We start from the raw sequence: 25511 nt of genomic DNA on the forward strand, positions 1-25511 counted from the left end.
GCTCTTTTATAAAGAGTGCCTAACGGCCCGTTGTGTGTGCGATTTGGAAAGAGCTAAGCTCGCACATCTTGTAATGCCCACTTCTCTCACTGCACGTGCCTCGAGCTCTCCTTTGAAGCTGACTTACTTTTATCTCTCTTTCCCATTAAGTTAGCAGCTATCTCAAATTGTTGGAGATGCTCAATAAGAGCTACTTATGTTTGAGTTATGCGCTAAATGCTAAAAGTTAGATCATTAGGTGGGTTATCTCTGGTACCATTTATTATTAATATTAATGAAGTGTGCCATGTAAATATATAAAGTAGTGTTGACTCTTAATGTTGGAGGAGACCTGATAGCACAAGGTAGCTATCAAATCAAGCTCAGCAGATGCCAATGGTGGTGTCGGAGCTAGATGCCATTTGCCTGCCTTGTCCATATATCCTAACTTCAATAGATGCCGATCATGAGAATTGCGGTCCATTCCTATGCGTCGACTGGGTAGCACCATTGTATTATTCTGACTTCTGGCCTTTCCATAGGCCCTGACGACATCCTTAAACACATACTAAGGCCTGTTTGGGAGCCCACTATCCTATGTGGGTCGTGCCAAGATTTTGGGCTCCAAGACAAAGCTTTAATTATGTTTCTAACAGAAGACTGATCATACAATTGATCATACAATATATGGTTGATCTGACCACTGTATACGTATATATAGTACTTTCTGAGGCGCATTCAGGATCAGTTTGGCAGAGCTCCGGCTCCTCTGAAAACGGTTCCGGCTCTGGCTCCTCTGGTGAAGTAGCTTCTCTAGTGGAGCTAAAATCCTTTTGGAAAACCGTTTGGCAAAACGACTCTTTCGTGTAGTTTAAAATGGTTAGATAATATGAAATACCCATAATACCCTTTCCTTTTCCTTTTCTTTTTTTCTTTTTTTTCTATTTATTTTCCTCTTTTCCCTTCCTATTTTTCTCTTCCTATTTCTTTCACCTCCCACCATCGGCTCTCTATCCGCTCCCAGCCCCCATTGCCCAGCTCCCGTCTCCCGCCGCCGGCCCGCCCTCGTCGCCCGCAGCCGGCCCCCACCTCTCGCCGTCGCCGTCGGCCACCTCCGCCCCCGCCTCCCGGCTGTTGCCGACACCGTCTCCCCCCACCTCCCCGCCGCCGGCTGCCTCCCGCCCGTCACCGTCTCCGCCTGCCCCTACCTCCCCGCCGCCGGTAGCCTCCCGCCGGTCGCCGCCTCCTGATTTTTCTGATTCCACCTCCTCGAAACAGCTCCTCTCAGCGGGATTCGCGGGGCTCCGGAGCCGGAGCCCTTTCACCGGGAGCGTGCCCTTTAGCAGGGCTTCGGGAGAAGCCGCTCGAGGAGCTGCTCCCGGAGCCCCCATCAACGAGACCTCAGTTCTTCCTCTCGATGACCTGCACCTTGACACCGTACTTGAAATTGACCAAAATGAAGTACTGGAACTGCAGGGGGAACTCCATCCTGGGCGAGTGCCTGAAGATGTAGTTGCGGTAGAGGTGGATGACGACGAGCTTCAGCTGCTGCATGGCGAACTTCTGGCCGATGCACGCCCGGGGCCGATGCCGAAGGGGATGAACGCGTAGGGGTGCCTTCGCTTGCACGTACTCCTCGCTCTCCGGGACGAAGCGCTCCGGTCGGAACATGTCCGGGTCTAGAAAGTCGTCCTTGGGATCTTTCGCTAGCACGCCGGGCGTGAGCCACACCCATGTGCCCTGTGAGGGTGCCACAAGTGTGAGATACTCGTCATTAGTGACCGGTTTAACGCAAAAGGAAAATTATGCATTTTTTATCTTCCTTTTATTTTGATGTATTTTGATGCATCACCTACTGGATTTTGTTGCAACTTGCAAGACAGGGCTAACGACTGTAGCGCAGATGATGTCTCTCTTGGGCAGGAGATAGGCTCCAACCTCTACATCCTCGGATGCTTCCCTTGTAACCAGTGAAGACGCGGTGCAGAATCTCATTGTTTCCTTCAAAAACTGTTAGGCTCTATTTGGATCCCTTCATTTTAAAGGAATTGGAATCTACTTAATGGAGTAGGATAATTTATCTTGAATGTGGTATTCCACAACTTTTCAAAGTTTAGATATAAACCTATCTTAAATTCATGGGGTGGAAGATGGAAATTGATTCTATAGATTATGGTTATTAGAATGGAATTCAATTTTTATAGCACGCTCTTGGACTCGCTTCCCTATAGTAGAAGTGCATCATATAAATATCTCTCCCATATCGCCAACAATAATATACAACTATATTCCACATACAATTATATTAGCTTAATTAATTTGTGTCTAAATTATGATTATTAGAATGGAATTCAATTCCAATGATCCAAACGGGGCCTTAGGGAAAACCATTTATCACTAATTTATATTGATAAATAAATAAATAGACAATTTCTAGTTATACTGTGCAATGCCGTAAACAAGGCAAATCAAACTAATTAATTAGCCTAAACGGTAATCAGACTACTTTCATAAGCATTAAGTTACATGCCACATCAGCAATTTTGCTGACTTGATAAAGTTTTTATGAGGAGAGAGAAGAGGAGTTTCATCGTATGTGAGAGAATTTTTATCCCCATAACACTTCACAAGTACAGTTACCTAGTTTTAATTTTTATAACAATCTTGATAACAGCGCAAGAAAACTGTGCACTAAACCTGTCCTAACCCGCTCGACGTAAGGGAACTTGGTCTGAAGATCGTCGGAGCTCGGCACCACGTCCTTGGGCCCGAAAGCGTCGATCTCTCGAAGCAGCTTCTCCTCCACCTCCGGGTGCATCGCTACAGGTATACCAAGCTGGACAGCGTGAACGACATGGTGACCGACCCGGCGAGCAGGTGCGCGTAGGTGAGCGCGCTCACGTAGTCCGGCGTCAGCAGCTTCTTCGTGACCTCCGTGCTCTCGCTGGCGTTGAGCAACACGGACAGGAAGTTCTTCTGGTCCCCGTCGGCCTGCGCCGCCCGCTCGGCCACGATCTCATCCAGCAGGCCGCTCATGGCTGAGTTGGTTTCTTCCAACCGCCGGTCGGCCGAGCCCGGCACGCGCAGGAGCAGCTGCCGCAAGGGCTCCTGGAGGAACGGCACGAACTGGCCGAGCACGATCGACAGGGAGCCTGACAGGCACATCTTGAGGGACGTCGTCGTGGCGTGGAAGTGTTTCCGGATGAAGTCGGTGGCCGGGTCGACGCTCTTGGCGGCGGCGGGTTCCTGCAGCGGCGGCGGCGAGGTGGCCATGTCCTTGGTGAGGCCAAAGTGGACGCCGAAGGCCACTTGGCCGATGGTGTCACTGAAGAGCTTTAAGGAGAGGTCGGAGAAGGTGATCTCCTCGCCGGGGTGGAGGAGGCGCCCGGCGCGCTCGACGTAAGGTTGGATGGCCGGGATGAGGCTTGCCACGTGCGACGGCTGGTAGATGGAGATGATGACGTTCCGCATGGATTGCCATCTCGAATCCCTGCGCGAGGCAAATGTTCAGACAAGCTTGCAAGCTCAAGCATGCGTATCTGGAGACGACTATATAATGTAGTATCTGCGAGCATTTTCTTTAACAAGAAATTAAGTGATATGGAACTATTAAATCTCTGCAGACAGTATATGAAGCTTATGCACAAGATTTTCCATTGTTAAATGCACAGTATAAATCTGTACTTGATCGTGTCTTCAGCAGAAGTCCAGAAGACCCCATGTGTCTGGTGAGGGGGAGACATAATACGATCAATATTTAAGGAAGACTTGAAAAATCTAAGAAGACTTATAGGTTATATATGAAACTAAAAAAAATGTGTGCAGTACTTTAAAAAGAAAAGGGAAGAACACCATATGTTACATACTTATTGAAATGAAAAAAATGTAAATAGTATCTGAATTTGATTAGATCCTTGCACAAGTGCTGCTTCTTGTTGATGCTCTTACTCTTGAATGAAAGAGAAATAATTTACATCATAAGTAAGAATAAAAAGTTAAGACCATAAGAGCGTTCCATTTGCTTATTTAGTGAAGAAGATGTTGACACAGAATCTGGATCTCAAGCTTCTGCTTTGAACAACACGAAGGATTTAGGAGATCTGCTTAACTCCAGTGCAGGCTTCAAATCGGCTCGTGAGTGGTGCAAAGCGTGCGAGTCAATTTGACCTGAAAATCGACAAGGTAAATATTAAATTCCTGAGCTGATCGGCGGTAAAGCCTCTCGAGCTCATGAGTAGACATTCTTGGAATAAATACCATGACAGATAGATATTTAATGTAAGCATGTGGTCTAAATACATGAAACATTAATGTCATGTGGCATCGGCTATGTTAGCCCCTTTTAGTACTGGTTGGGAGTTCCAACTGGTACTAAAGGTCATCCATTAGTACCGGGTAGAGCCTTCACCCGCTACTAATGTGCCTGAGGGCATTTAGTACCACCCGGTACTAAAGGAGGTCACCCACAAATCAGGCCCTATCTCCTGCGCCTGGCCTCACCCATATCTTATCTTCCCGACCCCCTCCGCCTAGCCTCACCCTCTCCCTCTCCCCTCTACTTTCAGCTCCCACCAGCCTCACCCTCTCCCTCTCCTCTCCGTCTCTCTCTCCCCTTCCTCTCCTGCCACTGCCCCCCTCTCTCCCACCGCTGCCGGCCTTCTCCCTCCTTCCATCCCTCCCTCCTCTCCTACCGGCCCTCCCTCTCTCACTCTCGTCCCCCTAGCTACCACACTCCGCCCCTTTGCTGGCCCTCCCCTTCCCCCTCCGCTCGCCCCTCTCTGCCAGTGGAGAGCAACTGCGGGGCGAGGTACGGTGATAGTGACGGAGGGCGCGGACGGCGGGCTGCAACCGCGACAGGGGCGCGGATGGCGGATGAGGGCTCGACCTCAGCGGGTGGCGGCTCTAGCGGCGTGGCCTTGACTTCCTCCCCCGGTACGCCTCTCTCTCTCTCTCTTTCTCCCTCCCTCCCTCCCTCCCTCCCTCCCTTCCCCCCATGGTAGGGGTGCGGGGGCATTGGCGGAGTGCCGGCGAGGTCGTGGATGTCAGTGGCCGGCAAGGGGGCGGCTAGCGGTGCGGTGGCGGGGCAGCCGAGCGCAGCCGGCGGGATGCGGGACCAGGCGGCTGGCCGGATTTATTTTTATTTTTATTTTTAATACTCCTTTAGTACCGAAGTAGCAATACCGGTTGCACAACCGGTACTAAAGGGAGTTAAGAACCGGTATTGTAGGCGCTTTCCCCAACAGTGTGGGTTCAGGGGCGACGCCCAAGATCATCTCCAACTCGCGTTCGTGCTCACCTAGCAAAGGGAGAAAAGAGGACACCCAAGTTGCTCGAGTTTTTACATGTTTATTTTTTTTACCGAAGTTAGCAGGAGAGTCTCTACCTATTTTTTTTATAATTTTTATTCTAGACTCATTTAATTCGCTTCCACGGGGAGTCGAACCCAGACTTGCTAGGTGCTACTCATTAGGTGCACTAACCAGGCTAGAAGTCCTATTATATTTTCACATATTTGTTGAGAACGTACGGGAATAGCCCAGGAAAAGGTTGCTCGCCGAAAACACGGTCTCATCTATGTATATACGGTGAAAGTCAAATGGATATATTATCTTTACTCTGACTACTGCAAATATTATACAAAACTTAGACATTCCATGTATTTTCTTTTATCAAAAAGTCTCAACATGGGCATGTGGCCAATTATAGTGCGCAGCCCATAACTTAACACATGAAAACAGTCGTCGCTAAGTTTTCGTGCACATGACACAAGCTCCCACGGATCCAACTAACGCCACGAGGTAGTCTCAACCGTTGATTTTGCAATGTTTGTTTCTTCTTTGGTATTATGCAAATATATCATGATGGGTACATCAAACATCAAATATCGCGGGAGAGCTGAGGGGAAGCCACTGTGACATCCGTCCACGCCTAGCACCAGTACAGGGCACACAGGGTGAGAAGCTGAAAACAGAGGAATGGCAGAAAGGGGCTGCGGTGAAGGGGAGGGGCGCAGCTGAAGAGGGCTCACCCAGGCACAGGAGTCGGCAGGGAGGCGGTCACTGAGAGGCCGGACGACGGCGTAGAATCGGGCGGTGGTGCTGTGGACGAGGCCGGTGTTGGGGCGCTCCAACACGAGGTAGCCACCCGCGACGAGCACCTTCCCGGGCGCCGACGCCACCCTGCGCCCAGATCGGAGCCTAGAGATTGGGGAACGCGAAATCTAGCGGAGTAGTGGGATATAGTAAGATGCTGGTGCTAAGGCCGGGCCGGAGGACGGGGTGGCGCCGGGCTGCAGGTCGAGGCGCCGGCCGTCGGGATGCTGGTCGAGGTGCCGGGCCGGGTTGGACAGAGCAGCGAGCGCCGGGCGGCGATGAGGAGCGAGGGAGATGGCAGTGGCGGTGCGTGGTGGGTGACTGGGAGAAAGAGGTGAAGTTAGGGTTTGGACTTTAGACTGATTAGTAGGCCTGTTTTGCACGCAAAAATGAGCCAGAAGCGCGCGCGGAGGGAAATGGGCCTAAGGAATGTATGCCGTTAGTTGGATGTATATGTTGGGTTATAGCAACCAGTGATTCGATGGAACATCTAATATATTATATCGTCAATAATGAGCCGTACTAATGTGATATACCGACAAACGGCCTGTTGCTCAGCTATACTGACGAATGGTTATTCGGTATTTTCAAACTTATAGCGACGTCCGACAGTATATTGGGATTGTGGTAAGTGATGATCGGTCTCCTCTCGTTCAAACCCTAAAATGGGTGAGGATATTATGAATTGTTTCAATTTTTACAGCTGATGCTTCCAAACTCTGACTTCGTATCTGCCAGAATATCTGTCATTGTGACGGCTTGATTGCAAAGATGGACATCCAACAGGTCACGTGTAGCCAAACTCTGACTTTCAATTTGCTGGGCTTTGAAAATTCCACCTTGATTGGACTGATGGATAGCCAACTGGTCACGTGTAGGGATGAAAATGGATCGGATACAAACAGGTATTGCGGATACAAATACAGAAAGTTATTTTTTTCTCGGATCAAATTCAAATATGAATAGTGACAAGATGTGTCGAATATTAATATTCATTCTATTCGGATCTTAGAAATGCAACTTTGAGTATCCGGATTCGGATACGGTACGGATATTGAATATCCGGATTCGGATACAAATTTACCATTTGAGTGTCTGAACCCCTTGAGTCGGACGGACGGACGGATAATATCCATACCACTTTCATCCCTAGTCACGTGTATGTTCAGTTAAAAGAATACAAACACTAGCTACATGTAGATGTAATGACAAGTTACAAACACAGCTAGCAAATGACAAGTTACAAACACAGCGAGTAAATGGAATGGATTCGTTTATGTGACTGACCACGGAAATTAAAGATGATAATTCGGTAGATAGTGCAAATTTATTTTTGTCCAGTTGTACGACATCCGCATCAAGGGATGGCAGCACACTGCTGGAGAACTCACCTTTTATCCTGGTTGGTAGGGGCTAAATCTCCTAAAAAAAATTATCCGAGATAAATCTTTCGAGACAAAAAGGAGTCCTTTAGTCCTGGGTCATTCCACCAGGATTAAAGGCCCCCATGTATAAATAAATATACTCTCCATTTTTCCTCATTCTAACCAACTCATTTTTCTTCCTCTCTAAAGTATAAAACAAAGCATAATTACAATAAATAAAAGGAGGATGAAGTAGCTAACCTTCACAATACTTTGGATGGGTGAAATTCCTACGGAAATGAGGAAAAAAATCGGGCAGCATTTCCCCTAGGCTTGCTTCGTCGCTATGGAGAGCAGGATGAAGCTCTCTATCTTGTGGGGTGGAGCGGCTCGGGCTGGAGGAGGAAGAAGAGATCTCTGTCTGCGATTTTATAGGGGAGGAGCTTTTGTCCCGGTTGGAAATTCCAACCGGGACAAAAGCAAACCCCTCTTGTCCCGATTGGGAGTTTATTCCCGATTGGTAGGGAGTAAACCTTTTGTCCTGGTTGGAATCTCCAACTGGGACAAAAGCCTCACCCTTCTCCCGGTTGGAGTTACTAACCGGAACAAAAGGGGGCGCCATTGGTGCGAATTTACTAGCCGTTACAACCGGAACTAAAGAGGGGCTTTAGTTCCGGTTGGTATTTACAACCGGAACTAAAACTCATCCTAATCTGGCCTACCGTGGCACGCCTCTTTTTGTCACGGGTCAACTTTAAACCGGGATAAAATAAGATGTACCGAAAGTAGTGGCAGCACCAAAGTATATTCATGACAGTGCCTTTCTTGACCTGCCACCGCAATTGTTGATGATCATGTAGATATACTTTTCTCTATTCAGAGAAGTTATAATGTCAGATCGTACCTCGAAGAGAAGTTTCATCTATTATATATCTTGCGTGGACTGCGAGTTCACATTCCAACAAAAATTATGGTTTTAGCAACAAACACGTGTTCATCAGTTCCTCAGGTTTTCCCTTCATTGGGTTTGCACCACCATCATAGTATATGTTTAGATTTTAGAGTGCGCCAATGAACATGAGCTACTGTTGTCTTTGTCCTGCACCAAACTTTTAAATTGCACTAAAGGTAGAGAGTTTTTATTTACGTTATCATGCCTACGGTATCCTTTGATAAATAACCTCCACGGTTTGATTGTTTTGAGAAGGTCGCCCGTAGAAAATTATAGGACGAATTTTATTTAGAAAAAGTCTTTAAGATAAATACTTTGACCATTAATTGCATATAAAATGTTAAAAGTAAGGAAAAGAAATAGAAATAATGGACATTTGACCTCTTATATTTATTTAAAAATTAGGAGAAGTCATTTTATCAAACGATATTAATTTTTCAAAAGTATGCTATCTTTTGTATTCTAATGTAATATTTCTCTTTGTTTAAAAGAAACAATGAGAAGTCATTTATGAAAATTATGCCATTTGCAACTAAGATGGTTGTGGATTTCTCTTTTAAAACAATATTATATGACACTTTTATTAAATCATTCTTAGCATTATAGTATAATGATATATACATATGACCTTCCAGTAGCAACGCACGGGCTAGTAAGTTATAATTTGACTATTGTTTTGAGGGAATTGGCAGCGGAGCCCCTACCTATTTTTCATTAGTAATAGTGGAGTATGTACAATGGATTTACAAAGCTTTTAAGCTCAAAAGAGGAAAGGGACAAATCATAGTTGGAGACTACTCATCCAATTATCTAAAACCAGCTGCACGCCTGACTTGGCCCTAAGTTTAACTAGAGCCATTTCCTCTGCAAAGACCACCTTCCACCTAGCTAGTGCAAGCTGAACATTGCTAAAGATGATGGCACCACATACACCTAGGCACAATTACAACCTCTCTAAAAATCGATCTGCCAAAGTCATGCCGAGCTTGTAGTATCATATCCAGCGTAGGTAGGGATAAGTTCCATGTGATGCCCAAGAGAGCCCAGCAGCCTCTTGGCTGAAAGGGCAGGTCAAGAAGAGATGCACCAAGTCCTCCTCATTGTCTGAGGAACACAAGACACAAGAATAGTCATCCAAATGCATGTCCTTTCTCCGCAAAAGATTCCTGGTGTAGTGGTGTTCAAACGATCCCTCGGCAGGAGCTAGAAGATCGAAACACTTGTGCTTGCTCCGGAGCACATGACTTCCATATCCATTGAAAAAAGGGGGAGCATGGCTGAGAGCCAATCAACTGAAGGTAAGCCATCTTTTATGTGAAGTCCTTTGAACCTCATATACGTTAGTCCATGCATCTGGAAGCATGGGATTCAGAGGAAAACCATTCAACATTTGGGTCAGAACCGTGACTATTCTTTTTATCAAAATATTCAAAGTTTGACTTTTACAAAATATTATACGCCCAATAATTTTCTACAAGGGGTACACAATGATATGGACTAGCACTGCCCAACATCTTCACCGTGCATGTCAGCACTTGAATAATGTGTCCATGTGTTCCCTGACTGCGCTCGGAATATCGGTTCCTGCTGCCCTGAAACATGCATATGAGGTATGGCGTGTCGAAGAGGCCTAGGAATTGATCACGGTTTGTATTCATGTGTTAATTTTGGGCTTTTGGTCAAGAATACTCTGTCAGTGTTGATTTAATTTTTGACGGAGCTATAAATGTGAGCGTAAACGCCCGGGGGCTGCGCTATGCATGACCGGTCTACAAATCTTAGCTTGTCATCCAACGTGCATGGAAATAATCAACGAGCAATGTGAATGTAACGTGCGAGTTGCCTAGGGGTATCTGATACTCTCGCTAAACTGTAGCACCTGTCACATCAAATATTTAGATACTAACTAGGAGTATTAAATATAGTCTAATTACAAAACTAATTGCACAGATGGAGTCTAATTCGCGAGACGAATCTATTAAGCCTAATTAGTCCATGATTTGATAATGTGGTGCTACAGTAACCATTTGCTAATGATGGATTAATTAGCCTTAATAGATTCGTCTCGCGAATTAGACTCCATCTGTGCAATTAGTTTTGTAATTATAGCTCATGTTTAATCCTTCTGATTAGCATCCGAACATCCGATATGACCCTGCTAAAGTTTAGCACCTCGTATCCAAACACCCTCTAAGTCATGGTTTCAGATCCCCCTAAATTAAATGTCATGGTTTCAGATCCCCTAAAATGTCATGGTTTCAGATTATACTAGAGGATATATATATGACTGAGCCATAAAACGGCAAAAGCTTATAAAAGGCCCTTAACTCTTGCTGTTCGTTCCCAGGCAAAACTGCAAAGTAAAATTCATCAAGCCATCGTCATGGAGCTAAGTGCAGCAACTCTTATCTTCCTCTCCCTCATCTCCCTGCCAATTTTGGCTACCTTGCTCAGCCGCAACTCCGCGCCAAGCCCCAAGAGGAAGCGGCCTCCAGGCCCAAGGAACCTCCCCTTGATTGGAAGCCTCCTCCACTTCCTCAAGTCGCATCCGCATGTTGCTCTCCGGGACCTGGCCAAGAAGCATGGCCCCGTGATGTTCCTCCGGATCGGCCAGATCGACACTGTCGTGATATCCTCGCCGGCGGCAGCGCAGGAGGTGCTCCGGGAAAAGGACGTCAACTTCGCGTCACGGCCGAGCCTTGTGGTCTCGGAGATCTTCTGCTATGGTAATCTCGATATTTTCTTTTCGCCGTACGGCCCGTATTGGCGGACTCTGCGCAAGCTCTGCACGGTGGAGCTCCTCAGTGGCAAAATGGTGCGGCAGTTCGCACCCGTCAGGGATGACGAGACCTTGTCCCTCGTTAGCAAGATCCAAGCTGCTGGCAATGGCGGTGAGCCTGTCAATCTCGCCAGGCTGCTCTTATCCTGCTCGAACTCGATCGTAGCAAAGGCATCATTCGGCCAGGCCTGCAGCAGCGAGCTCCAGGAGCAGTTCCTGTCGGCGGTTGATGTGGCGTTCAAGATCGGCGGGGGCTTCAGCATCGGGGACCTATTCCCATCGCTGTGGTTCATTGATGCCTTCACTGGGTTGAGGCGAAAGGTGCGGCGAGCACACAGGCAGATGGACACGTTCTTAGAAAAGATCATAGCTCAAAGTGAGGCGCAGCGAGGTGATTCTCTTGTGGGAGTCCTCCTCCGGATAAGGGACGAGGGGGAGCTTGAATTCCCCATCGACACAACAAATATCAAGGCCATTATACTGGTAATAGTTTAGCGCTGAATCACTCTAGATGCTTTAGCCCTTTTTCCATTCTTGTTCATGTAGTCTATTTCATTCAGGATATGTTCGCTGGAGGGACGGAGACGGTCTCCACAGCTGCAGAGTGGGTCATGTCTGACCTCATGAGGAACCCGGAGGTAATGGCCAAGGCACAGGCCGAGGTGCGACGAGTATTCGACAACAAGCGCCCACAGGACCATGAGGGCAAGATGGATGAGCTACACTACACTAAGATGGTGATCAAGGAGAGCATGAGGCTGAACCCAGTGGCGCCTCTGCTCCTCCCCCATCTTTGTCAAGAGACATGCGACATTAGTGGGTTCGAGGTCACCAAGGGTACCAGGGTCATGGTCAATACTTGGGCTATGGCAAGGAGCCCTGAGTATTGGCATGACCCGGAGAAGTTCAAACCGGAAAGGTTTGAGGATGACATGATTGACTACAAAGGCTCTCGGTTTGAGTACTTGCCATTTGGGACCGGGAGGAGAAGGTGCCCCGGTGATACCTTTGGGCTGAATGTGCTAGAGCTTCTTGTTGCACGCCTTCTCTACTATATCGACTGGAGCCTCCCAGGTGGAATGCGGCCTGATGAGCTTGACACGGACATACTTGTTGGTGCAACAGTCAAAAGAAAGAACCAGCTGCACTTGGTGGCGTCACCATATAAGGTTGTTCCCGTGAAAAGCTGATCGATCGATCGAGTGTTTATTTGTAGGTGTCCAAAAAATATAAATAACCTTGGACAATGGCTTGACTCATGCTCCTTTGAAGTTACAAGTAGGACTTTTATTAGTAGATTAATTAGGAAGTCCCGCTCAACATGACACATCGATCAATTTCTTCCATCAAAAGTTCAGTGTTTGTTATGAAGGTATTATTTATAATGGACCTAATAATATGCATGTTTAATTGTTGTCGACCACCGTCCTTGGTCATTGGATTCTGGGCCGGCATCAATGATCATCTCATGTGTAAACAATGTAAAGTGAGCCGGTCTGTGACACACGTTGTGCCTGGTATGTGGTTTTCCTATTCACGTGGGGGCCTTCTTGCACTTGTTTATGAACGTGTTATCGGCTCCACATGTTGTTCATGCACACCCAGTAGATGTTTTACACTACTAGGGAATAGACCTTTCATCCACTCCCTTAATACATCCAAATTTAGGATCCCCGGACTCCCTTTAGTACCGGGTGGGGGCTCCACCCGGTACTAAAAGGTTCCCTCGAGGCGCGCACTATAGCTGGCCTTAATAATTTCCTCCGCCTCCGTCCTTATCCATCCGCCCACCCCCCCTCTCCCTCAACTCACCCCCTCTCCCTCAGCTCACCTGGCCCCCTCTCTCACCCTCTCCCTGCTCCACTGGCCTCCTCCCTCCCTCCCCGACCTCCCCTCTCCTACCCCCTCCGCTCTGTCAATATACTATGCATAATTACATTTATGATAATGATTGATGAGAACAAATAAGTACATCACAACAACGAACATCCTTCATTCCTTTGCAAGTGCTAGCTGGTGATTCCTGAATATGATGATCTAATATATGTGGCATTCTGTTTTGCAGTAGAGCAGATACGACAAATGGTAGGCTTGGCTGTTCTGTACTTTAGCTCTGAAATCATGGAGCTGAACATGATTGGCAAATTGATGCCGGTGTTCCTGAAGAGTACGAGCAGTCCTAGAAAGAAGGTAGCTGACATGATGGTGATACATCAAGTTTTCAGGTGAGATTATGAAAGTATGAAATACAGTAGTTTATGGTGCTATCCTGAATTCATTCCTATTTCTTTTGCTAACATCTGAATGGATCTAAGGTATAGACGCTAGACAGTTTAGCCAAGATCAATATAAGGTGATAGGTGCTCTAATCTATTTTGAGAGGCCATACTTTTGTGGCACTGGAACTATTATCTTTTTGCAGCATATATCAATGTTTGTTTGTGTTCATTACTAACTATGGTTATTGAAGATTCTTGGTAATTTGCATTTGTGAGTTTTCTTCTTGCATATATCCAAGTGCGCTGCCAGCCTGTTTCCTTTTATTGCTGCTGCATGTATACAGCGTGGTTACTTTGCAGTTGCCTTAATAAAATTTGCAAGCTAATTTACCTTATGCTCGTTTTGTTTACCTGTTGCAGCAAGGTGGAAGTAGATGGAGGCGCTTCACCTCCAAGGAGCACAACGAAACCTGTTAGTGTCCAACTGTCCAGTTTGTCTACTTAGGATGGGACTACTATTTGTCAATCCATCCTTTTCCATTTTTCTGAATACTCATATTCGGTTGCTATGTTGGCTGAACTTCATTCACTGGACTTTCTGGACAGATATAGAAACTAACACACACCCACCCCACCGTCACCAACGCAAGCAGACATGCACATGAACACTGAACGTGTTGGATTTTGCAGCAAAATTAAAGTGTGTTTAGAATTGACTAAAACAAACTGAAGGCATTTATTGGTTTCTCTAACCAATCATGCATTTGTGTCGTTTTTATAGAGCATGGAAGTGAAGAACAATAAAACAAGAATATCAAACCTTTCACTGAACTGCTTGAAAGGTGAAGGTAGGGGGCAGGGGTGGAGCTAAGCTTACGATAAAATTCCATTAGCCCTATAGAAACTACCATTCATATGTGTTAATGACCCTAGCGTGTAAAGGGTAATGACCCCGGTGGTGTTGTTGCCTAGCTCCGCCCCTAAGTTACGGTGGAAAAGTTCAAGGAAGAAGTTAGGAGCTTTAATGAGTATTTCAATCAGGATTGTCTCTAGGACCGCCAAAGTTGCAGTTGTTTGTGATGGGTGCTAGCTTTTTAATTGTTTTCTTTGCATGTGCACCGTTTCCGCCCGCGCGACTGGATCGCCATGTCCCACTGTGCCTCGCCGTCGCGCTGTACGCTCCTCAACGTCGCCACCGGCGCCCGCGTCGACGTCGACTTCCCGGAGCTCTCCACCCATCACCGCCACTTCTGCTTGGCCGAGGGCCTCCTCGTCCTGTGCGACAAGGCTAGTAATGCTATTCGCCTTCTCAATCCGCTTACACGAGTCCTTGTTGAATTCCCCGCCATTAGCGATGTCCGGGTCTTGACGGTCCCGACCGGCGCATACTTGTTCACGTACCGTGTCCAATTCAAGTTTCTCGATCCACCCTCGACGAAGGTCGACGTTCCAATCCACCTGTCATCAAGGGCGCCGGCATCGACGACTCGACGTGCCCGCCCACCCTCGTGCTCTGCCTGAGGAATAAGCTGTCGCACGTGGTCTGCGCCAAGCCTGGCGACGGACACTGGGTGTCTGTCCATCACGGCGAGCAGCGTGTTGTTTTAGTGACCGCCCTCGGCGGGATCTTGCTCCAGTCCCTATTGTCTTTCAGGGACGCTGCTACTTCACGACGCCGAGGGGTGACATCATGACGGTGGATCTGGGTCCGATGACCAGCCATCGGTCACCCAAGAAGCCTCGCATGGTGTACCTGCACAGGGAGATGGCGCTCGGAGACCGAGTGGAAGCTGCATCCTACCTCGTCAGGTCCCACAATGACCGGATGCTCATGGTGCGCTATTCATTCTCGCGCCACGGTGACCTCACGGATGGAGATGGTAACCCACCAGTGAAAACGTTCATGTCCTGCGGTAATCCCTCTCGCATGGAGGTGTCGGAGACGGACATCGACGGGAGACGGCTGATCCCGTTGCACGGAATCGGTAGCAGTGCGGCGTTTGTCGGCGACACACACTCCATCATGCTGTCCACCGGCAAGTTTCCCAAGATCGCTGCCAACACGGTGTACATGAACTACCTCTGGCAGCGTGTTCGCCGCTTCGGTGCCTACCGATTCGAGGATGGGACGACCACGCTGCCAAGAGATCTCCCTCGAAATAAGAAGGGGAGGGAGGAGGGTTTTTCCCCGTGTGCTTGTCACCTGGAATTGGATGATTATCTCATCTGCCACGTTCAAAAGCCTGCCAAGTTCCACAATATTCTATTTATTGATGGTTAATAGTGGAAATCGAAGATGCTTTCTTCTGCATTCGTGTCATGGGTCGGTTAAGAGCTCATCTGTGTATTATTTTGATAATGGATGTTAACTGTTTTTGTGTTGGTTTGTTTATGTCAAATAGCTCTTCAGTTGTGATCTTTTATGAGAGCCACTCCCGATGAATTGCAACTCTGTTAAATCTCATTATGAATTGCAACTCTGTTAAATCTCATTATGAATTGCGCATGTTAGTGAACTGAATTGACTAGTTCTCCATGTATGTAGCTGATCGTGCGCATGTACTGTTAGGCAGTTAGACGTCAGCCCTTGTACTCTCCTGTATATGGACAACAGATTCATCGATGGAACACGTTGGCATTCCTAGAATCCTACATGATATCAGTCTAACTCGCGATTGCCATGGATTCCTCCTCCTCTGGCTCCGCCGCTTCGTCCCCTCCGTCCTCCCCGGAACACGGCGTTCCTCAGGTTGTCACCAATCCAGCTCCTGCCTCCCAGGTCCAGATGATCAACATCAAGACCCATGTGTCCCATGGTTCTTGAGTTCGACGCCGCCAACTATGGACAATGGCGCCTCTGCTTCCTCGCCGTCTTCGCCAAGTTCGGCCTCCTCGACCACATCAGATCCTCCAACGCGCAAGGCACCTCTGATTGGGTGCAGAACGACTACTCCATCGTCTCCTGGCTCCACTGCACCATCTCCTCCGACCTCCGACACGGCGTATTCCCTGTGGCGTTCCATCCGTGGCCTCTTCCGCGACAACAGCGCCACCCGCTCCGTGTACAATGGCGCTGAGTTCAGGAACATCCATCAGGGTGATCTGAACGTCATGGCCTACTGCACCAAGGCGAAGCTGCTCGCCGATCATGTAACACCCGTGGACTCGGTCTATGAACAGCAGGGCCCACGTGTAAGATAATGTGAGAGAAGGGAATGAAAGAAATCAAATAGAAACTTATTCCCTTGCTTGTTCGTCCTCGGTGGCGGCGGCGGTAGCGGTGATTCCATCTCACGTCATGGTGATCTCATCGGCGGCTACCGGATAATTTATCCGGTGAGAGCTTGTTATCATCCTCACATCCCGAACCTCACCGCCGGTGCCCTCGGGGTTGCGACAGATCAGCTGCGTGATCTTGGCTCTCCGGTGTCGGAATCGGATCTCGTCATCACGCTCCTACAAGGCCTCAATCCTCATCTCCAACATATGATCCCCGAGCCTCACTGGGCCACGCGCCGGCGGCCAGGCCCGCCGCGGCTGGGATGCCACCCCACGATGCGGCAGCGTGGCAGATCTGGGCGGCGCCGTCCGCCCTTGTGGTTGCTGCGCCTCCAGGCGCACCGGGGAGTCCAGGCCATGCGCCCGCTACCATGCCGGGAGGCACTCCCGCAGTGGCTAGGAGGGTGCCTAGGGACCCGTCAGCGAGCCTCCCGACCACACGAACGGGGCGCCGCCGGTCCCTCCGCCGAACACGAACAGCGCGCCGCTAGCCGCATCCTGGAGCCCACCATCTGATCTGCCCCTTTCAGCCGCCAGAGCCCATTTTCCAGCCGCTGGAGGCGCATCCCCCTCATCCATTCCGCCCGCCACCACCAGATGAGACCGTGAGACCGGGAAAACGGGAGAGGAGATGAGCGGTTCGGGAAGGAGGCGGTGGTAATTTGTCTATAATTTTCACGAAGTCCAGGGGTAGTTTTGTAACATGGGGGGCGTGGATGGAGGGAAAGCCACACGGGGCTGGTTTTTCCGGCTTCTCCTCCCCATTACAAATTGGAGAATGACTTCACAGGCGCTTCACGAGAGAAGCCGTTTTTTGGAAGGGTGTGTTTGGTACGGCTTTTCCAGAAGCCACCCGAGAAACTGTCTAATAAGCCCTGGGCCCCTAATCTTTGGCCGACGCTCTCTAAAGAGGTCAGGATGTCTGCTCTACCATACCCTAAACCTACAGAGAGAGCCTGCTTATGTTGCACTCTCCATTCTCCACCCCGACCCCCAGCGGTTGTCTACTTGAAACATTACTTTGTCCGATGCAGTCACTCGGCACCTTTTTGGTGGACAAGAAGGCATATGCGGTGACACCCTACGTGCGTTTGCATCTGTGTGACACTCCATTTAGTGCAGGACATGGTGGCCGCCGCCCACCGCACTAACCTTTGTTTGCAACAGATTGTGACGGACAGCGAAGCGATGGCCTTGCTGATGGGCAACCCTCTCTAGTATCGGATTGCACAACCGGTACTAGAGCTAGAGGTGATATCCCTAGTAGTGAACTAAGGCTAATGTTTTAAGCAAGCATTGTATAGTACCTATGTTTTGTTGTGCAACAAACAACATCGGCCACGCCACATTGAAGTCATGGCTGATGACTCGACTCTAGTCTATGAACAAGCAAGTGCGATACTGCGATCCCATTCAACTTTCTTCCTTCCTTGGCGTTTATTTGATTTGCCATTCATCCGCTTCCCTGTATGTATGAATCACAAGGATAATACTCTTTTTTTACAATACCCTCTCGATCCCATATGTATCTAGAAAAAAATTAAAATGAATAGTAATTTGAGATGAGGGGACATACTTGTGGGTGAAGTCAACGGGACAATAACCATTTCAAAGAAAGGGAAACACAAGTGGTCGGGAAGAAGGCCTGATAGGGCAAGAAATAAATTGAACTCTGGTCAAGTCAACTTGAGCTAAGTAGGTTAGCGAGGCCTCCTTTCCCTATCGATCAACAGATGGGACCGCGCATTGGAGCTCTAGATATTCTACTCACGATTGGGTCAAAGTTTAATTACGTGTTGCTGCAACTGCAAGTTTGTCCTCCAGTTTATAATTTCTGGGTTAAGTATTTGCAGCCAAGCAACGACTGTCGCGTCCAGGCAATCGGAATAGGAACACCGGAAATAAACTCTGGTAGCATGATTCTGGGCCATGGAGCTGTAGCGAGCCATTGATGAGTCAGGTTTTCTTAAGAAAAACATTGATGAGGCTCCTCCAGCTAATGAGAACATTCCAGATCAGGCGTTGCCTGCTGGGATCGTTTATCTGCGACGCTGATCCTCGTTGGCATCGGACGATGTTTAAGAGTACCGGAGTCACGGCGATCACCGGTCAGGATGCAACATCCCGTGATGCGACACCGAGGGCTGATGCCGCCGGCAGATCGGCCTCCAGGAGTGATTTTTCGCACTACGGATCAGAAACTAAGCTAATGCTGAGAATAACTAAGCTAATGCGGGGAACGGGGAAACGGGGATGGGATGCTTCCCCTTCCCTGTCCCCACCATCCCCGACGGGGGAGACTTTTTCACTGTTAAGATCCCCGTGGGGATAAAAGCTCTACCATCCCCATCCCCTAATGAGTGAATTCCCCGCGGGGAATCGGGGAACGGGGCCGTTAAATCTGCAGAAGTCAACGAACAAACAATACCACTGTCCACTGGCCAGGATTCTTCACAAGTTGACATGCCTGGGATCAGGGGGCAACGAACGAACCCCCCGGAAATAGGTAGGCGTGCCGGCCAATTCGGTCTCTTCTCTTGTGCCATGCTTTCTGGAGAAGCACACCCATGTGCTCATTCCTTTGTGTCACCGTCTTGCCTGGTCACATGAATTGCATGCACATTTACCAGTAATCTCTGGGAGAAGTCGCTGAATCAGAGAGAATTGTGGCCAAATTTTGCAAATGAAATACGGACATGAGAGGCTAATTTCTACAACCACAACGTGCAATAGAAAAAAGAAATGTTTCTTCGCTGAGGAGTACCCTCACTATCCATGGACAACAATTCAGCTTCATAAATCATAACAAAACGAGCATCTTCACGGTGAAGGGCACCAACACCTCTGAACACTGGGTTATGACCAATCCGCTTAGCAAATGATTTCCAAATTACTAGCGAGCAAAAGATTGACTGAACAAAAGCAAAACATATGAAGATGCATGTGCATGACTTTTCTTTTTGGCAGAAAGTTCACTTTGATCTGCTCATGACTTTAGAACAAGAAAACATCTAGAAGAAGATTCATGTCCTGGATTGAAAGGTCCTTGCAGCCCCGGAAAATAAAGACCAACTCCAAGACTTCAGGCTCTTCAATCGGTTATTATTGTCTGTTGTTGTCATTATGCTTCCGGTTGTGGAGCAGCATCCTTCTCATCAGATAAGTAATCTTGCCTGCAAAGGAGATTGACAAATAAACCATGTCATCTTGCCACTGGACACATCAACAGCAAGAAGAAACTTGATGGCTTGGCTTTGGGACAAACCTTATCTTCCGTGAAAGCTGATAAAGGCCCGTACCAGCCATTGCAACGTTAACACTGAAAAGATTCCAGTTTTTCTGAAACAATATAACAACCCATGGCAATCAGATAAGCAGCAATTAACATGAAAGGACAACATTACAACCCAGTTTTTTTCTTTAAAAAATGTGTGAGAATTTCGCTTCTGAAATATCAGCTCATTTCAACAAGAACAAAACCAGAACAAGATATATAAAGAATCAGTAAGGTGAAAAGTTTTGGTTATCAGTTAAAAGTTCAAACTCCTAAGAACAGAGATTGCTCTTTGCTAGGATGATGAGTACTGCAGAACTCAACATGTGACAAGCAAACTGATCATCATTGCATTTCAAGAGGAACATAAAAAAAATACATCACAATATTAATAGAAGAATGTATATATTTGATGCAAGAAAGGTCAAGTTTAAAAGTTACTCTACATCACCTTGTGCGTTTCAGTACCTAATTCTAGTACCATGGACAAGTACCACTACCAGATACTGATGGGCTTACCGGTGTGATCACCAAGCTGTATCTTGACCAAATGAGTCCAGTGCAAGCAACAGCTGAACACCACTCAAAAGAGTAAGCATACCAGAATTACACAAGAATGCACTGTAAACTAATGGCCATGTTATCTTAAACTTAAACTGATTGGGTAACTGAAACATACCAACTTGTTGAGGATAAGATATCTTCTCAGGTGGCTTAGCAAAGTCAGCAATGTTGGCAATGCTGATACCCCATTTGAATGTCGGCGCCCAGAAGTGAACTGCAGTGATGGTCAGATTGAAGTCACAGGCCGTAGGGATAATTTGTTAAGCGCACTAAGCATCACATTATTGACAAATGAATGCAAAAAAGTATCAGCCATTTTTGTTAGAACATGCTTCGCACTTTTGCAGTACCAAAGCACATTACATTTCCCACTACAGATGCCAGTGTAATAGTAAGTTCATATGTTCAGTATTAAATACCACCGGGAATTAAGCATGATTAGCAATATTGGAATTGGCACAGGCTAGGAAGACACGTTTAGTCGTTATATATCTTATCATTGTGCAAGATCAAACCAAAGCACAGTGCATGATCAGTAATGATAAAGAGAACATTACACAAAATGAGAGATGCCATTGTTCTTTGTTCATTGTTTCACGGACAGATCAGCAATGACAGATAAAATCCCAGAGAAAAGAACTCACTGGTCTTGGGGCCAGCAGGATGGTTCCAAAAGGCCTGAAGCTTTGTAGCAGCCATTGAAACTATTGGACGGTTCCCTGACTCTTTGGGTGATTTCACAATCTGCGGTCCCCCTGCAAGCAGGAAAACAAAATAATGTCTCATGAGCTTTTCATCATAGTTTAACAATAAATGCTTCAAGAAAGTAACTATCATACTAGTATTGGGCATAGGGAAAACATATCAAGAACATGATGGTACAGCAGTTTTTGCAGTCTTAAGAGATAAATTGCTGATATAATGGTGGCGCCCGAAAATCAAAATGTCCAGAATACAAGAACCCTGGAGTGCCGCAGTTCCAAACTTCCAATACCCAACGAGTCCCATCAACAATGTTCTATAACAAGCAACAGGGTTTTTCCAAACTCTGTACACGCTATACAACAAGCAACTTGGAATTCAGTAGTGGTACAGGGGCGGTCTCATCACTTTTCCATGGGCAGAATTCTAGCTGTATAAAAGTCAAAGGAACAGCAACTCCGGGAACGAACTGGCACTAACAGATGGTACTACGGCCTGGGTTAATTCAGCGAGCAATACTGCGTATCCAGGTATCAGGTGCTGCGGCCGCTTCAGCTAACGGAAAATGTTAGGGAAAATAAACAGGGCGCTAGCGCAACGACCTAACCAGAATCAAATCCGCCGCCGGCTGCAACGTCCGGAACCCCACCCCACCCCACCCCACCCGCCGGGAACAACCCAGGCCGGGCGGTCCCAGAACGATCGGCGCAGGCGCCCTCCGCGCCGCGAACCCGGTACGGTAGACCAGAGCTGGATATGCGAAGGAAGGGATAGGAGAGGTGAGGGGGGGCGGGTTACTTTACGCTTGCTTCGCCTCCGGGCTCCGGCGACGGCGGAGGTCAGCGGGGGAGGGGATGGCTCGGTCGGTCGGCGGCGGCGGTCTCCCTTGGGAACTGAATCGACCTGCCGCTGGGGTGGGGTTGTTGAGGGTGATAGACTGAGAGGCCGTGGGGCCCAGCCCACCAATATCCTATGCATTCCTCCCTCCTCGCGCATCAGCCGTCGGATCGGGGAGGGACGGACGAGATGGGTCCTGCCATGCAGTGTGGACCACACCACCGGGCCAGCTTTATACTCTGTATATTGGTAGTATATTTTTTTTTCCGAATCATGCTACGCAGACGCTTACATATACGCACGCATACCTACCCCTACAAATACACGCATGCATCCTGACCCTTATGAGCACCTTTTGAGCCGGCAAATTCTCAAGATTGACACCATTGGTGTCGACGAGCACATCGTCTATTATTGAAAGAATAGCACCGATTAAATTCTAAAATAAATTTTAAAAAATACGAGCACCAGCGTTGAGTCGGGAACTCGAGAACTCGAAAGAACGAAGGTTCCACCAGCTCGCACTAGTAGTATATTTATAGGAGTATACGCAATGCACACCCATATCCTTCTACCCATTGGATGGGATAACAACTTGGTTTAATCTGGAGTGGTTGTAATCATGGAGTAAGTAAACAAACAGTGAGCCGATTGTACAAGACAGTCCAGTTACTGGTCAAGGCAGTAGCGCCATTGTCTGCGCATTCAGGTTTGTTTAGCACGATACAGATAGCCGCCGTAGTGGCATCAGTCGTATATCAGACAAAAAGGAAAATAACAAAGCTAGCACTTTCATCTGAAAAAAGAAAAACTATTGAAATGACCTGGGGTTCAAAGTTTTTATTTTAGTTCCGTGTATAGGTCCATGTAAGCTTCTAAAAGTTGAGATGCGAAATTCAATCCAGCAAAGTTCAAATGAAAATGATAAATTCTAGGTGCATGTGGATAAGTGCGTTAGGGTGACCACAATGTTGTGGAAGAGGGAATATAATATTCCATTCAGCCCTCTTATCCCATTGTGGAAGTGGTCTATAAGGAAGAAATAGTAAAAACTACCCATAGCACTATGAACATACCACAAGACAATAAAATAGCATATGTGTACACTGCAGCAATAAACAAAGAAGATAGTTGCAAGCAAAATTCATGGATTTTTTCTTTTGGCACCTCAAATTTGTTATCTTTTACGAATTCTCACAAAACAAATTTGCACCTCAACTTTTGTGACAAAAGTACATAAATGGATGCACTGCAAGATGTGCATCTTTTAAATTTTTTCAAGAACTTCAAGCTTTGTATTAGATGGTTTTCATGCACGTTTCCACCAAATAGAAGCTTCCCCTCGTCTTATCGTTTGTCCGTTTGGAATAAGATACTCCTACCTTTTCTTTATATAGAGCGTATTACGAAAGATCAAGCTTTAAATGTTTTGATAAAAGAATATATACATATTTAGGTCTAAAAATTATACCTAAAGATTCATATTTCACGTATCTTCAATATGATATTGATTTTATAATAACTGATATTATATTTTAGAAGAATTAATGTTCAAAGTTTTTTACGCTAATTTTATCAAATGCTAATACACACTCCCTCCGTTCCAAATTGTATGCGTTTTGGTTCTTTTAGATTCATAAATATTATTATACATAAATATTATTATACATCTAGATATATACTATATCTAGATGCATAATAATATATTTAAAAAAAATTAAAACGACCTACAGTTTGGAACAGACGGAGTACAAGTCTGTATGAAATGAAGGTACTACCATTTCTACTTAGCCGCCTAATTAAGAATCTATCACAGCGGTGGACAAACTACGCAACCAGCATTTAATTACAGTTTTCTTAATTGTTTTTCATCTGGATCTTGAATGGGCCCGGCCCTATCCGTGCCCAGGACATGCCCGCCCACCCCATAGTCCATCCCGATCCGCACACCGTTCGTTCCTTCTGCCAGCCGACGCTTCTCCCATTCACGCCCTCGGCCACCTCAGGTATCTCCCTCGACGAGATCATGCTCTCCGCGTTCAGGTCGCTCGCCGCCGCGTCCGGGCCGGGGCTGCCCGCAGTCGTCGCCGGCCGGCCGGGGAGCTCCATGGCGTTGCGATCTTGCGCGGCTTCAGGCCGGGCCGATCCATTCGTGTCCTGTGGGCTCGATCATCACTACCTCTGCCAACGCCGGGGACGACGCGCTCTGCTGGACTGCTGGGCGCTGGCGCTGTTTGACAGAATGCCTCGACGAGATGTCGTCGTGTCCTGCAACTCGCTGACAGCATCGTAAGTACGCTAGACACACACTAAGAGAATATACAGCAGTTTAAGCGAAACAAATCGAACGTGGATGCTATTATATACTCCCTCCATTCTTAAATATATGATATTTAGGACAAGCAAATTAGTTCATTTTTGAACTAACTAGCTTGTCCTAAACGTCATATATTCAAGGACGGAGGGGGAGTATTTCAGAAGTCAATACAATGCCTACCACACGGGTTTGCAATCACTACCTATCCGGGCGGCATGCTTAGACATTGTAACAGCCTCAAAAGTCTCAACTACCATGCCAGCATGAGCATGCAAGCAGCAAGCACGGCAGTGAAAGCTAAGTTATCTGGACTAGTGCCAGCACTGATCAACTCATCGAGCAGGAGCAGTGCCTCAGCAGGTTCTTCCCCATGGGCAGCGACGGCTGGTATGATTGATGTCCATACAATTTTGCTTCTATCACCAATTCAGACACCCTCAGAGCTCCCATAGAAACTCCATCCTTTGAGTGAGCATCGATCAACACACTCACAACACTGATATTCTGGTCATAGTTCTTTCTGATAGCATACCCATGAACTTGCTTAAATTCCCAGCTGCATGCAGAACAAAGGAACTACTGAAGGAATGATGATTGCAAGTGTGTTGTATTTCCTTCTCTATTAATTAATACAAACCCGGCAATCTCTGCCGGGCCTTTAGTTTCAAAAAAAAGATGATTGCAAGTGTGGCTGAATTAGGTAGCATGCCAGAACAAATAATCTCATGCAATCGTCCAAATGCTTGTTTGAGCATCTGCTTGCCAGAAAAGCTCCATACCCTAGTTAACATGGCCATGGTTTCATGTACCGAGTGATAATGCAACTGTAATTGACTGAATCTTTCTTAGGCATCCGTTAGAACAATTCCCTGCTTGCATACCGCAACCGCCTAATATTTGGCATAAAACCCAAATATTGAGTTCCACACTATGACACTACCATCAGCATGAACCCGTGTTAACTCTTGGAATCCAGGCAGGCATTCCCCGGTACCATCCTGCACGGGTGTACGACGATCTCAACGAGTTGCAGGCTATGATGTCTCGCTGGGGCACTTCGTCGAACACCTTGTGAGCAGTCGAGCAGAGCATGTGACCCCGACGTTCGCATAGGCAGTGATGAGTCCACTGGACACGAACAGGTCGGCCCTGA

General features: G+C 47.2%; 3 protein-coding genes and 1 pseudogene across 4 annotated transcripts; 1 reads left to right on the top strand and 3 right to left on the bottom strand.

Annotated features, from left to right (window-relative positions):
- Positions 1–989: 989 nt before the first annotated feature.
- LOC101767107 (glycine-rich cell wall structural protein 1.0-like) lies at positions 990–1370 on the bottom strand. Its single transcript, XM_004974280.1, has one exon. It carries the CDS (start codon positions 1368–1370, stop codon positions 990–992), a length of 381 nt encoding a protein of 126 aa, XP_004974337.1.
- Positions 1371–1380: 10 nt separating this feature from the next.
- Positions 1381–3453, bottom strand: LOC101772332 (annotated as a pseudogene).
- Positions 3454–10722: 7269 nt separating this feature from the next.
- LOC101772739 (cytochrome P450 99A2) lies at positions 10723–12589 on the top strand. Its single transcript, XM_004972501.3, has 2 exons — positions 10723–11649; positions 11727–12589. The coding sequence occupies exons 1-2, from the start codon at positions 10771–10773 to the stop codon at positions 12354–12356; spliced, it is 1509 nt and encodes a 502-aa protein (XP_004972558.1). The 5' UTR covers positions 10723–10770; the 3' UTR covers positions 12357–12589.
- A 6805-nt stretch (positions 12590–19394) lies between these two features.
- On the bottom strand, positions 19395–22133 carry LOC101773150 (mitochondrial pyruvate carrier 4). Of its 2 annotated transcripts, none has more exons than XM_004972502.3 (6): positions 22003–22133; positions 21147–21257; positions 20618–20716; positions 20458–20510; positions 19930–20003; positions 19395–19837 (listed from the first exon to the last, which is right to left on the bottom strand). In XM_004972502.3, exons 2-6 carry the CDS (start codon positions 21199–21201, stop codon positions 19786–19788), a joined length of 333 nt encoding a protein of 110 aa, XP_004972559.1. In that variant the 5' UTR covers positions 21202–21257; positions 22003–22133; the 3' UTR covers positions 19395–19785. The 2 variants fall into 2 exon arrangements, with proteins under 2 accessions (XP_004972559.1, XP_004972560.1); XM_004972503.4 differs by having other exon boundaries at positions 22008–22127.
- Positions 22134–25511: the final 3378 nt, after the last annotated feature.

This window comes from Setaria italica, chromosome VI (genome assembly GCF_000263155.2).
Source record: "Setaria italica strain Yugu1 chromosome VI, Setaria_italica_v2.0, whole genome shotgun sequence".
Lineage (NCBI taxonomy): Eukaryota > Viridiplantae > Streptophyta > Magnoliopsida > Poales > Poaceae > Setaria > Setaria italica.

Bases quoted from the DNA above. Each gene is read 5' to 3' on its own strand.
- LOC101773150 (XM_004972502.3), bottom strand. From the start codon at position 21,201: ATGGCTGCTACAAAGCTTCAGGCCTTTTGGAACCATCCTGCTGGCCCC. The intron at 20,004-20,457 runs GTAAGCCCATCA...ATATTGTTTCAG, and splicing joins ACAGCTTGGTGATCACACCG to AAAAACTGGAATCTTTTCAG. The intron at 19,838-19,929 runs GTTTGTCCCAAA...TCTCCTTTGCAG, and splicing joins CAGCTTTCACGGAAGATAAG to GCAAGATTACTTATCTGATG.
- LOC101767107 (XM_004974280.1), bottom strand. From the start codon at position 1,370: ATGGGGGCTCCGGGAGCAGCTCCTCGAGCGGCTTCTCCCGAAGCCCTG.
- LOC101772739 (XM_004972501.3), top strand. From the start codon at position 10,771: ATGGAGCTAAGTGCAGCAACTCTTATCTTCCTCTCCCTCATCTCCCTG. The intron at 11,650-11,726 runs GTAATAGTTTAG...TATTTCATTCAG, and splicing joins ATATCAAGGCCATTATACTG to GATATGTTCGCTGGAGGGAC.